Genomic DNA, 13,211 nt, shown 5'->3' with positions numbered 1-13,211 from the left:
ACAAGTAAGTGCACTTACAAGTGCAGACATCTCGGACATGAAACTGCTTCCTGGTATGAGCACCTAGGGACAATAGACAGAAGGCTGGTTGGTGACAGCTCCCCTCCTGCTGGTCCTCTGCTCCATCTGGGGTGAAGATGCTTGGGTAATTGTGCATGAATTCAGGCAGAGCAAATGAGTCATGGGCCCATGTCCTCTTGCCACTCAAAGGGCCTCAGAGGAAAATTCCTCTCCCTCCTTTCTGCCAAGATTATAAATACTATGTTTACCAAACCAAAATTACAGGAGGCTCTTCCCGTCTAGTAGAAGCAAAGGGAGAGCAACTCCCAATTACCCTCTGTTTGGAATGCAGTTCTAAGAAGCTTCTTTTCCTTCTCATCAGGGCAGCTGGGTGGGTTCCTGAGACACTTGGCTGAGCATCTACTATCTGCCAGACGTGGTCCTTATTTTTCTGCTCCGCCACCCACTTGGTTTTGATTTTTCATTCTTGATAGGAAAATACTATTTTTACAAAGATTCGGATTACCCATATTCAAAAGGATTTCCATGTATCCCAAGTGGTTTAAAAATCAGGTTCATATATTCTAAGAATATACATTTCAATAATAGTTCATAAATACACACACACACACACACACACACACACACACACACACACAAACCACTTCAAAACTGTGAGAAGATGAAATGGAAAGTAAAAATGGGCCAGTATGAGCCCACCAAAGTCCAGTCTATTTTTCTTCTAAAAAAATAAAAAATAAGTTCTGGGCTTTCCACGTAAGCTATTTCCAAAGTCACATTTTCAAAACACCAGTTTTCCTCCTTTCTGGAAACAATAAAAGCATATGATTCAAGTGATCATGTGACTTGAGAGAGGTAGAATCAGGCACATTTGGTGTCTTCAAACTGATAAAAGCAGCAACATATTAAATTGGATTAAAGGGGTTAATGAGGCAGCAGGGACGAGAATAAGCTAAATCAATGACTAAAGAAAGCTATAGGTGGTAGGGATCCCTCCCCCTGCACTAGTGATCTGGAAACACTCACCCCTCACTCTAGACTCAGCCGAATGTCCATCATCTCCCTCTGTGCTTTAACTGAACCCATTGTATAATTGACCAGAGTAATGGTAGCATTTCGTGGTGCTGCGCTTCTTTATTTTGCCCAACTTGACTCTGGGCTCTGTGAGAACAGGACCATACTTGATGCATCTTTGAAGCTCAAGTTCACATCGCCAAAGCGCCAACATGGTTTCCATATTGAATGAATGATGGGTTCCATTCACGAGTCTACGGATTTGGCTTTCATGACTGCTCTGATGCAATCCTGAAATGAGGAAAGGGTCTTTACCCCTTCCAGAGTTCCCTCACCTTCCCCTTCCTAAATTCTGCTTTCAGGTTCGGTGAGCTGTGAGTTCCATAACATGAGACAGCGGCAGGAGCACATCCCGGGTTCTTGCAGCAGAGTTATGGAAAGGAGGAAGGCGGCCAACAGACGGAGACACTGGAATTGTCCTCCTTGAGTTCCAGAACTCCATCATCCCCTGGGGGAAAATGTGGTCGAGGGTGAGTAGGGGCAGAGAAAGCAGACATTTTCTGACACCCCCCCTTTTCTCCCCATGTGACTAATTCTTCTAAAACAACAATATGAATGGTGTTCCATTGTCATGTGAGATATACAACTAATATTTTTTGGGGGAAAGTACATTAATTTTAGGCGGCGAGATTTTGCATTTGGTGAATTTTTAGCATGGCTAGGCTGATGGTCACAAGGAATCCCGTTTCACCCACAAATCTCTGGGGAAGGCACCTTCTGGGATACTGGTAGCATATTACCCTTAGTACAGCTGGTGCCTGAGGGAGTCTGGAGCTATGCAGAAGCTGATCACCCAAATAAGGATTAGCCTCAAGGCCTTGAGGCCTCATTTCTCTGCCAATAACCTTAAGCCACTGGACTTCCATTTTACCACTCCACAAGAAAATTGACTTGGCCTGAGACAGAAGTTAGGGTCAAGAATAGTCAATTCCCCTCTCTAACTAAGGTTTCCTAAAGGTTTTATGGAAATTAAATGGAAAAATACATGTAATTGGATCTATTAAATGATTTCCAAGGGAGGCAGGCATCACGGCCTGATGAAGTAGCTCTGGGAATCATGGAGGCCTGGATTTATGTCCTCTCTCTTGCTCTTGGTAGTAGGGTTGGCCATGACCCAGTTACTCGACCCTTTTGAATCTGTTTCTGCATTTATAAAATGGTGATAGGAAGATGGTTTAGAGGAGGAAATGAGAAAACGTACGTAAAGTAATGCACTCAAAAGAAAAAGTTTAATTCCTGTATGCAATCATCCATTGTATGTATCACAGAGAGAAACATCCATCAATTACACACACACACACACAATTAACCAGTAAAAAAAAAAAAAAAAGAAAAAAATTTAAAGTACTGAGAAACCATGTCAATCTGGAGAAGGCTCTATTTTTCAGGAAAAAGGCTGTAAGTCAATATAATGATAAATATTTTCTTTAAACATTTTGATAAACAAGTAAAAGATTCCCCTGGAAGTAACTTTTTTTAAAGTTCAATTCTCATATCATTGTGATGTTTTAAGGTAAAGTAATTGATCTCTTAAAAATCTCCTTCAGTCCTGGGATTCTGGGGAAAAAAATCTGTCACGGAATTGGAAACTTCAGAGGTTTCAATTAAACCAAATCACTCATTCAAAGTGGAATTAATGACATTGATCTATGACTCCCCAAGCCATTCAGCAAGAATATTCATTTCTTTGTGTCTCTAGTGAGACAAAATCATCTCTTCTCAGCCAGCTTTGCAAAACAGAGACAAAAAACAGAACCCAAAACGTCTTCTCTGCCGGAAGCCAGTGTTTCGTTCCGTCTGAGTCCCTGCACTTGAGCACTAAGTTATTTCGAACACGTGTTGTTCTCAACTTTTGGTCCTGAAGATCTAAAAACCAGACAACTCCACCTCCTAAAATCTTCGGTGAGCTTTAGAATTATCTGTGAACAGAGTGGAAATCTCCCTTGAGATCTGTAATTTCGGGACTTCTGCATATTTCCCCCTCATCATTGAACTTCATTTCCGTGTACACACACACACACACACACACACACATACACACACACACACCCTATTAGGCTAAATAGAATGCAAATATCTGGCAGCTGTCATTATCACCTAATGAACAAGGATATTTATTCCTTGTCATTAGTGCCTCCTAAGGATACATTTCTGATGCTTTGGGGGCGGGAGCAGCATACAGCTCAAGGACACAGAAGCGAAGCCATTTTGCTTGACTCAAATGCCAGCCCTGAACAAGGTACTTAACTTCTCTGAGCCTCAGTTTCTTTACCCATAAAATAAGTATAAGAACAGCACCCATTTTAAGTGGTGATTATGAAATATGTAAATTATTTAGAATGTAATCCCCTCCTACTAAGCCCTCCATCTATCTTTCTGATGGCACCCTGAGTTGTGTAAGAAGCACATGAGAAGTGCAGTCGAGGGTTGGGGCACAGCTCTGTGGTACCGCGCTTGCCTCCCATGCGTGAGGTCCTGGGTTCCGTCCCTGGCAGCTCACAGAACTCACTAACAAGAAAAGACAGGAGAAGCAGGTTGTAGGGAAAGCCTGGTGAGAGACAGGCCCGGGAACCTGGTGCAGGGCTGCAGGTTACACTCGGTGGCTCTCCTGAGCTTCCTTAAGCTGCAGGTTCCTGGTTCCAGAGCAACACTGAAGATCTGCAGGTGTGGGCACTGCCAGGAATGATCCTTGGGGAAAAGTGCTTAGTTCATAAATTCTCTTAAAATCAAGCTCCCTGAAAAAAACCCTCAGAGAATAAAAGCCAGCCCTAGGCCACCGTATAAAGATGAGTAGGAGCAGAAGCGGGCTGCAGAGGGGCGAGGCAGCCCACCGCTCCCACCTGAGTTGTTTGGTTTTGCCCATTTCCAGGGAGCGGCGGTTAAACATTGGCCAGGGCTGCACTGGCCGGGGTGGAGAGCTGCCTCGGAGAGCCTGAAGGCTTTGAAGAAGAATCTTTTCAACTGCAAACCTGTTTCTTTGGCATTCTTACCCTTTCCTCTCCTCCTAGGGCAGGAAGCTGGCAGGTGGGCATTCTGTGTTTGGTTTATCTGAAAAAAAAAAAAAAAAAAAACAGCCAAATTGAACTCTTGCTTCCCAGAAGACCAAAAAAGTGTTGACTGAGAATTTGAGAATTTTACCCTCCCCGCCCACTAAATACAAGTTAAACACGGGTCCAGGCAGTCATCTACACTGTGAACTTACATCTTCCGCAGGTCTGTGGTCAATGTCCTAAAAGGCAGGTGCCGTGAAGAGGGGGAATTCACATATCCCCTAACCTCCCCTTGAAAATATGATTATTCTGACATCTTTTAAGGAAAATGAAAACTCCATTGGGTGAAAATTATCACTGTGCATCATTATATTTAAAAGACAGTTTAACTTGTTCAGATTTCTAGGTGGTTCCTTAAGAGTCAAGATGAAACAGTAGGGATCAAAATGAAGAAGCACCCCTAAGCCTGCCTGTTTTTGTGTGCTCCGTACTGCGGCCTGGGTGGCTGGCACAACAGAAATCTATTTTCTCGATGTTCTGGAGGCTGGAAGTCCAGGACCAAGGTGTCGGCAGGGTTATTTTCTCCCGAGGCCTCTCTCCACGGCTTTTAGATGCCATTTTGTCCCTGGTCTCCATGAGTTTTCCTGTCTGCCTGTGGATGAGAGCCCAGCCTCATGACCTCACTTTAGCTTGGTTACTTCTGTAAAGACCTTGTCTCCAAATAAAGCCTCATTGTAAGGTGGCAGGGTGCAGACTTCAGCAAGCAAACCAAAGGACATGGCCCAATTCAGCCCGTCCCTCTGCCTAAATATGAGCCTAATGTTCCACAAGGACAACTTGATGCAGTAACATCCCAGGTCATGTTCTGGGATGGAGACAGGATCACAGGTGCTTTATGAAGAGCAAAATAAGTAGGAATAAATAAAGAGCAATGTCAACATTAAAATAAAGACCACAGCTAATCACTAGGGCCCTCTGGAGCTGAATGGTCCTTCAAGTTGTCCGGAATTGATACCAGGGGGCTGAGACATTATGCCCTACCTGGACCAGAGGTGAGTCGGGGCAGCCCCAGGAGGAGGCACGAGGTGCATTAAGCTGTTCTCCTCCTTAGTCAGGAATCTCTGTGGGTTTTTACTTGCCAACCCTCCAGTGGCTGGCAGAGGGAACGGCTGCTCAGCCTGAAGTGGGGTCTCTGATTGGCACATCCCGGGTCCACTACAAGTAGGAAGTTTACTTTCCCACCGTGAATTTTCCCCGAGTGAAACATTATCTTCTTCAGAAATTTTCATAGCCTAAGGAATGAGAACAAATATTTGCAAATCAAACAGCTCATAAATGTTTAATATCCACAATTTGCAAGTACTCACACAACTCAGTAGCAAGAAAATAGCCTGAATTTTAAGATGGGCAAAATAGCTAAAAAAGACATCTCTCAAAAGAAGGCACTAGAGATGGTCAACAGGTGTTTGAAAAGATGCTCAACGCCACTAATCATCAGGGAAATGCAAATTAAAGCCATCACGGGATATCACCCCACACCTGTTAGGAAGGGTTTTAGTCAAAAGATAGATGTGTGGGCGAGAATGTGCACACAAGGGGCCCCTTCCCCGCACTATTAGTGGGAAAGGTAACTGGTACAGCCATTACGGAAAACTATGGAGGTTCCTCAAAAAAGTAAAAATGGAACTACCACCACATGACCCAGAAACTCACTTCTGGGTATACATCCAAAGGAATTGAAATCTGTAGATTAAAGAGATGTCTGTGTACCCATGTTCAAAGCAGCATTATCCATAATTTAAACCATCTATGTGTCTGTGGATCCAGGAATAGATGAAGAAACTGTGGTATATGTATACATACACATGCATAGAGTAGAATTCTATTCAGCCTTTTTTTTCAAAAGGCCAACCTAAAAGCATGTATAAACCTTACATATACACAAATTTTATTTGCCAGTTATGCTTCAATAAAGCTGAGGGGAAGAAATTTCTTGTAAAGTCCCTAAGTAGATAAAAGTATAACCTATTACAAATCCTAAAATATTTGGCCTGACACCGGGAACACAGAAGAGTGGCCAGGAGGCAGGTCAGGCCACGTGGCTTAGTAGGAAATGTGTATGCTGTGGATTCAAAGAGAGTTGGATGCAAATCTCTGCCCTGCTCTTTTGTAATATTGCATACTTCTTTGAACTTCTAGTTTCTCTTTTGGACTTCCATGTCCCTGGCAGCATTATCCACAATTTCCAGTTATCCTTATCTTTTGCAAAAGAAAGATAGTCCCAAGTTTGTTGGACTGTTACAAGATTTAAACAAAAAATACTTTGACACTTAAAATCAAGCATCATGTCTACCATGATGCCTCACACACACACACACATACATACATAAGCATCCAAAAAACATTTATTTCCCTTTCCTTCTTTCCAGCCTGTAGTTCAGTGGTGGTAACTGGTTAAAACCAGAGAGAAATATAAGTTTTATTTCCTAATTTGAAGGTGAGTGCTTCATGAATCCTGTGTGCTCAGAGTCACCTCTAAAGTTTCTTAAAAACAAATTGCCCATTCTCAGTGAATACAACCAGAGGGTCTAGGGTGGGGCACAATGATGTATTATTTTAGCAGGTTCCAGGGGGGTTTCTGATACTCAGAAAATCTTGAGGCTTCTTGCTTGAAGTTGTAGATGCTGATCTTGTAAGAGGACTTTTCTTACCAAAGCTGGGTGGTCCTGTGCTTAGCAGGTGCTTAGCAGGTGCTTGCGGACATTTTTGGCCTTTCTCGTTGTCATGAGCTCTGTGGATGCAGATCATCACATCACATTGCGTTGCAAAGACCTCTTCACAAGTACTGCGTATTCCAAAACTAAAGCCTGTGTAAATCATGTCAGCTGTAGAATCAAACCAATTCTCCTTTCCGACATGTAGTTTTATTGAGGTATAAATCAGCACTAAAGGGCAATGTAGTGCAGACAGGAGTTGGGGGATGCAGATCCCCCGGGCTTGTCTGGAAAATGAGAAGCATATTCAAAGATGAAGGGCCCTGCAGGTGTCAGAGTGGCTGGGCCTGCAAAGAGGCGCGTCTGGAGGGAGACCTCACAGTCTCGTTTTAATCAAGAACGGTGGACTCCCCCAGATGGGATTGCTGACGGCTCTCTGTGTTTGTTTATGGGTCACAAAGTCCAGCCGTATTGCAGCCTGCCAAGAAGACACTGACCAATGTCCCTAAAGTAAACAGGAGCTGCCATGCAGAAAGTGACCCCAAAGCTCAGACCGGCTTTCCTGTTCCTGCCAGACGCTTTTTCTGACCGGACACTGGGTCAGTGGCTTTTCACTGTCTTCTGTGGTTTTCTTTTCCCACAACTAGGCTCCATGTCTTCTAAAATATGCAGCTTGGGAGGTTGCTTGAAAAGGGTGCTTTTTACTCAGTAAAAATAAAGTGAAGATGAAAACTCTATCCGTGGGAATCCCGTCTGCAAAAGATGAAAGTAAGAGCATCACAGAAACAATCTACTCCCCCCCCGCTGATCAGCAGCCACCCAGACCTAACTGCTTTTCATTCCACGCACGGTGAAAAAAATTCTGGAAGCAGCACAACAAAAACCTGGGGGAGACTTCACGGTCTCATTTTAATCAAGGACAGTGGACTCCTCCAGATGGGATGGCTGAGAACCCTCGGGTGACCTTTGCTTGCCAACACCACCCAGACATCACAAAGGCAGAGCTGATCTTCGGTCCTCAGACTAGTGTCGCCAATACCAAGACCTATTCTGAGTGCTCTTATTGAGATGTTCATTATTGTTGCCTTTGTTCTCTTTAAAAACTCTCTCTTCAGTTTTGACGGGGTAGTATAACCCACACAAACTCACCATTACATTAAAAAGAAGTATGCGCCCCCTGTCCTTTAATATTATCCAGAGCCCTCTCCGTTTTTCACCAGTTCATTTTAAAGAAGCATCTTTGAGTATTTCTTTGATATCTACTGCTTCTTGCCCATGTTCTAATCTCTTTCTACCTCTGCCCTGTATTGTGCCATTTGTTAAATACACCAAATTTCAGAACTGGTAGCCCTATTAGTCAGGATGGTGCCACAGTAAGCTGCAGTAACAAATAAGCCCTATAATCTCAGTGGCTCTTACGTAATACAAGTGAGTTCTCCCTTGTGGAACAGCCCATCACTCCCCTGGGTAGCTATCCTCAGGAATCTGGGTTTCTTCCATCCTGTGGCTCCAGCATCTCTGAGTCCTTCACTTCCAGCAGTGTAAGTGAGAAAGGTGTGGGACATTTTAGGGAGCAGGCTGGAAAGTGGAGTAAATCATGTACCCCGGCATTCGCTTGCCCAGAACTCAGTTATATGATCAACCAAAACTCAAGAAGGCAGAGAAATGCAGAGAGAGTACACAGGTGACAACACTGTCCGCCCCAGAGAGAATTTAAAGGCCCTTTTCTTTCAACTTCTTTAAGATTTTTTGGTCGAAGCAACTGAGACCCAGAGAACATAAAAGTTGCACACAGCTAACCAGAGACAGCTCAGCTCACTGGTATTTGCCAAGGACCCCCTTACCCATTCCTATTGATTTTTATTAATGTATAAAAGTATTTATAAAGTGCCAAAAAAATTGGAGATTTATTTCCAGACCTTTCTACCCAGGACTCCAGGATGAGGAAGGACATGACCACCCTGTTCCGAAGCCCACAGTTCCAGGGCAGCGCCTTTGGGTCTGAGAGCTGGGCCCAGGAGAGGGCTTCAGGGAACAAGGGCCAGTAGCAAACCCTAATTATGGGAAATGCTTCTTGGCTCCTAAGGGATATAAAATTACTTTGGGGAAAGGCAAGAAAAACAGAAACAGAATACCCTGTGATGTTTAATTCAGAGGTCCAACGTCACCGACGGAGCCTTGTATTCTGTACTTGATTCTGTCAAGATAACTTTTAGAGGATGGAGACGGAGCTGGTGGGTTAGGAAGTTCTGGATGGTGTCAGCCTGCTTTGCGGCCACCGAGTTGGCTCACGGACAATGAGTCTTGAAGGCTTGTCCTCAGTTGTGAGAAGGAACAGAGGCTCAGAAAATCCCAGATAAAGCTGAGGAAGTGGGCACAGGCGATCGGGGTCTCTGTGGCGGATGCTAAAAGCTGTCTGGGGAGGGTAAGGTTTCACCAGTGGAGACCACTCCTTTGCAGTTTAGAAACTTTGCATACAGTTTTGCACCACCTCTGTCTAGCTCAGTGTAAACTGGGCAGTTGGTTACATAACCTGTCTTTTAAGATCCTGACTTTACCATCACAGACTTTATATAGACGAACAGGATCTTTTTCCTGAATTTTCATCTAGAAATCTGGCATAGACTAGCTGAAGACTGCATATTAGTGTTCCTGTTTTTAAGGAGCGAGGATAAATATTTTAATACTCTGACCCACCCACCCATAACAGCTAGGAAGGGAAAATAAATAAAAATAGCATCTGCCACTTGGCCACAAAGTATGCTATTGATTTAACCTATACGGATTTTTTTTAACCACATAAAATTTAATAATGATAGAAAATAAGTTTATAGCAGTGCCAGAATTAATTGCTTGATTTAGCTGCCCCTGCTCCCCCCACCAAAAAAAAATCACAATCTCTAGATTTTATGGTTCATATATGCAAGAAATGATAAAACTACAGAAGTCAATGATAGATGCCTTCATTTTTTAGTTTTCCCTCTTGGTCTCTTCTTCCCTCTCTTTTTTAAAAAAATGTGCTTATCCTTGTCAATTGTAGAACTACTGTGCCCATTTGATTGGCAGCCATTGAAGCCAATAAGATGAATGGACTTGCTGCACCTGGGTTAGGTTATGGCAAAGCCTGGGCTCAAGTCAGTGGTCAGCAGGGACAGCAGGAGGAGGAAGCAGGTCAGTTAGACACCTCCAAAAAAAATCAAGAAGAGGTGACTTTTAGACTTAAACTCATAAAGACACACACACTGGTAAAACAAAATGAATACAGTTAGCCTGCTATGAAAATCATCCATCTATACCTAAAAGAGAGTTTAGGGCAAAGCACTCCAAACTTCAGTCCTACTGATCTGGGGTGCAGTCCTAAGGCGGAATGTGGTCACAAGTCAGTGAGCCAAAATCCAGGTGGCTGCCTGATGCATGAAATTGGTGTGAACAGGAGCTGGTTATCAAGAAAGCAGGAAAAAGAGAGAACCGGAGGGTTGTAGAGGCCCTCTGGATGGCGGAGCCCATCCTCCTGAAAGGAGCTGGGAAGGACACAGTCTTAACAATGTGGACCGAAGCATGATGGTCCCCTGATAGAATATTGGACCCCGATGGTGGGCAAGAGGGCCCGATCATTGACAGCAGCATTTGGCAGTGTGTTAGCAGCCCCTGTTCTGATTCTGTCAGGGCGCAGAGCGGCTTTGTGATAATTTGCTTCCTTATGGAGTTGGCCCATTGTCAGAGCTGCCTCAAAGCATTCTGGTCCACTCTAGTTGTACTTATTATTTTAAATTAGTATAAATCGATCAAATGCTGTGTGCCGGTTCTACTCTAAACATGTCGACAAAGTCACTAACAGGTCTTGGGCCATGGTATACTCTTCCAGGTAAATGCCACCCCATGGCAGGCACCTGGGGCAGGCAGAAGTTTGCCCACGAGGCCTCCGCCCTCACTCTGCCCATCTTGAACTGCTGCTGAACCAGCCCTGGGTTATTTTGACTGGCCATAAAGAAAGTTAAGATCAGGTTGTTCTAATAATGCAACTGCCTTTAGTGGGCTGATAACCATTGCCATATTGTAGGCCAGACGTGGTCTGCAGAATGAATTTCAGCAGGCCCCGCACGTTATTCAACTGTATCCAGGACCCTGCCACGGGCAGCTTCATCAGAGATACCAAGAGTCGACAGGATAATGTTTTCCAGGCTTTTACACACATTCTCCAGTTGCAGTAATTGTTAGGTGATAAATACGGTGACAGCTCATTACCTAATTCAGCTTCCAGAGCCGGGAAGGTTACACTGCACCTCTCACCTGCTGGGTGACAAGTTAGCATCTCAGCCTTGTCCCCTTTCCACATTCTACCTCAGCTCCCACTCTGTCTGGAGTCTTGTGTATTTTAGGCATTGGGTTTCACGCAAACCCTGTTGAAGTGAGAAGCTGAGTCAAAAGGTTCATTACACAAGCTCGTGTAGGAATATGTCAGATGGTAAAAAGAGGGCAATGGGTAACGGTGAAAGCATTTGATCTAATATACACGATGGAAGACTATTCAGCCATGACAAAGAATGAAATCCTGTCCTTTGCACAACGTGGATAGAACTGGAGGACCTTAGGTTAAGTGAAGTAAGTCGGGCAGAGGAAAACAAGTTCTCCCTTACATGGGGAAGCTAAAAAGTTGATCTCCTGTAAGCAGAGAACAGTGGTTACCAGAATCTGAGAAAGGTATGGGGAAGGGAGAGGTGGAGAGAGGGTTGTTAGTGGGTATACAGGGGTGTAACTGGATAAGAGGGCTAACTTCTAATGTTTATAGAACAGTAGGAAACTAGGGTTGAAAACAGCTACTTGTGTATTTCAAAATAGCTGGTAGGGAAGATTTCTAATGTTCCCAATACAAAGAAAGGACAAATGTGCGAGGCAATAGATCTGCCAGCTATCCATTCTGATCATCACACATTATATCCATGTATAGAAATGTCACACTGCACCCCCATAAATATGGGCAAGTATATGTAAATTTAAAATAGAAAATGTTTTGCAAATATTACCTAAAAACACAAGAGCAAGATCACTAATCTCTAAGAGCTTTTTATTTGTGTTTTTTGGCCTACGTGTCCACAAAGGATTTCTGTACTTTGTGTCCTTGTGTCAACTTGTCACACACACACATAAACCTGTTTCCTTAAACAGTAACAACTTGGTTTTCTTCAAACAGCTTTATGGAAGCATAATTGACGTATAATATTCTACATGTATATTGACAATGTGGGGAAGAGAGAGAGAGAAAGGGAGAGAGAGAGAGAGAGAGAGAGAAAGAGAGAGAGAGAGAGAGAGAGAGAGAGAGAGAGAGAGAGAGAGAGAGAGATATCTGTGAAACTATTACCACAAACAGGATAGTGGCTCTATCCACCACCTCCCAGAGTTTCCTCAAGTCCTGCTATAACCCCACTCCTGCCCCTTCCTACCCATGTCCTCATCCCTGCGTTAACATCCACCTGCTTTCTGTCACTGTGATTACTCTGGATTTCCCAGAATGTTATATCAACCATGCGTAACTATTTTGGCCTTTTTGCTCTGAAGTCTTGTCTTACTTTGATTGTTGTCACCCAGTGAGCATCAGGGAGCTGTTCCTTCTCACTGTTGCTCAGTAGGACTCCTTGTAGGATGGTGGTGGTGTGTTTAGCCCTTCACCTCTGATGGACACTCGGGTTAGTCACAGTGAGGGGCAGTCAGAAACACAGCTCCATGGCCTTGGTGTTAAAGTGTCGGTGTGGACAGACACTTTCTTTTCTCTTGGGTAAAATGCCTAGGAACAGGTGACCGGGTACCATGGCAGATGCCCGCTCAGCTCTCTGGGAACTGCTAACTGTGGCCCCATCCACACATGTGGGAGTTCCAGTTCCTCCATCCCTGCCCACGCTCGCCATGTTGGATCCTGTGTCCCATTTCAGCCATTCTCAGGGGTGCAGTGGTACCTTCAGTGGTTTGCTGTGCATGTCCCTGGGGACTAACAGTGTCCCCGAGTGCTCATCTATCCTCTGCACACCCTCTTTCATGAAACGTCTGCTGCCAACATTCGGCCCACGTTTAAGCGAATTGTTTGTTTCCCTGTTATCAAGTTTTGCATTTCTTTTCTGTTCTGGAGATGACCTCTTTGTTAAGTTTACCTAGTGTGATCGTGTTCCTCCGGCATCTGCCTTGTCTTGTCATTCTGTTGACAGTGTCTCCTGAGGAGCAAATGTTTGGGATGAAATTCTATTTATTAACTTATTGTTTTATTGTGCTTTTGGTGTGAGATCCAGGAAATCTTTGCCTAATCCAAGGCCACCCACGTTTTCTCTGATATTTTGAGCTCTGGGTTTCACCTGTATCTCTGATCCCATTTTGAGTTAGTATTTATACGATGGAAGCTAAATATTGGAGCTTATGCTTTTAT

At 44.0% G+C, this 13,211-nt stretch overlaps 1 protein-coding gene across 1 annotated transcript in view; it reads left to right on the top strand.

Moving 5' to 3' along the window:
• Positions 1-1,416: 1,416 nt before the first annotated feature.
• The window catches only part of Nedd9 (neural precursor cell expressed, developmentally down-regulated 9), a 102,759-nt gene continuing 90,964 nt past the window's right edge, over positions 1,417-13,211 (top strand). Inside the window, exon 1 of the mRNA XM_040282141.2 lies at positions 1,417-1,565. Within this exon, the coding sequence (XP_040138075.2) occupies positions 1,554-1,565 (12 nt within the window). The 5' untranslated portion in view covers positions 1,417-1,553. The remainder of the gene's footprint in view (positions 1,566-13,211) is intronic.

This window comes from Ictidomys tridecemlineatus, chromosome 8, assembly GCF_052094955.1.
Source record: "Ictidomys tridecemlineatus isolate mIctTri1 chromosome 8, mIctTri1.hap1, whole genome shotgun sequence".
Classification (NCBI taxonomy): domain Eukaryota; kingdom Metazoa; phylum Chordata; class Mammalia; order Rodentia; family Sciuridae; genus Ictidomys; species Ictidomys tridecemlineatus.
This window is presented reverse-complemented; position numbering and strand designations above follow the sequence as displayed.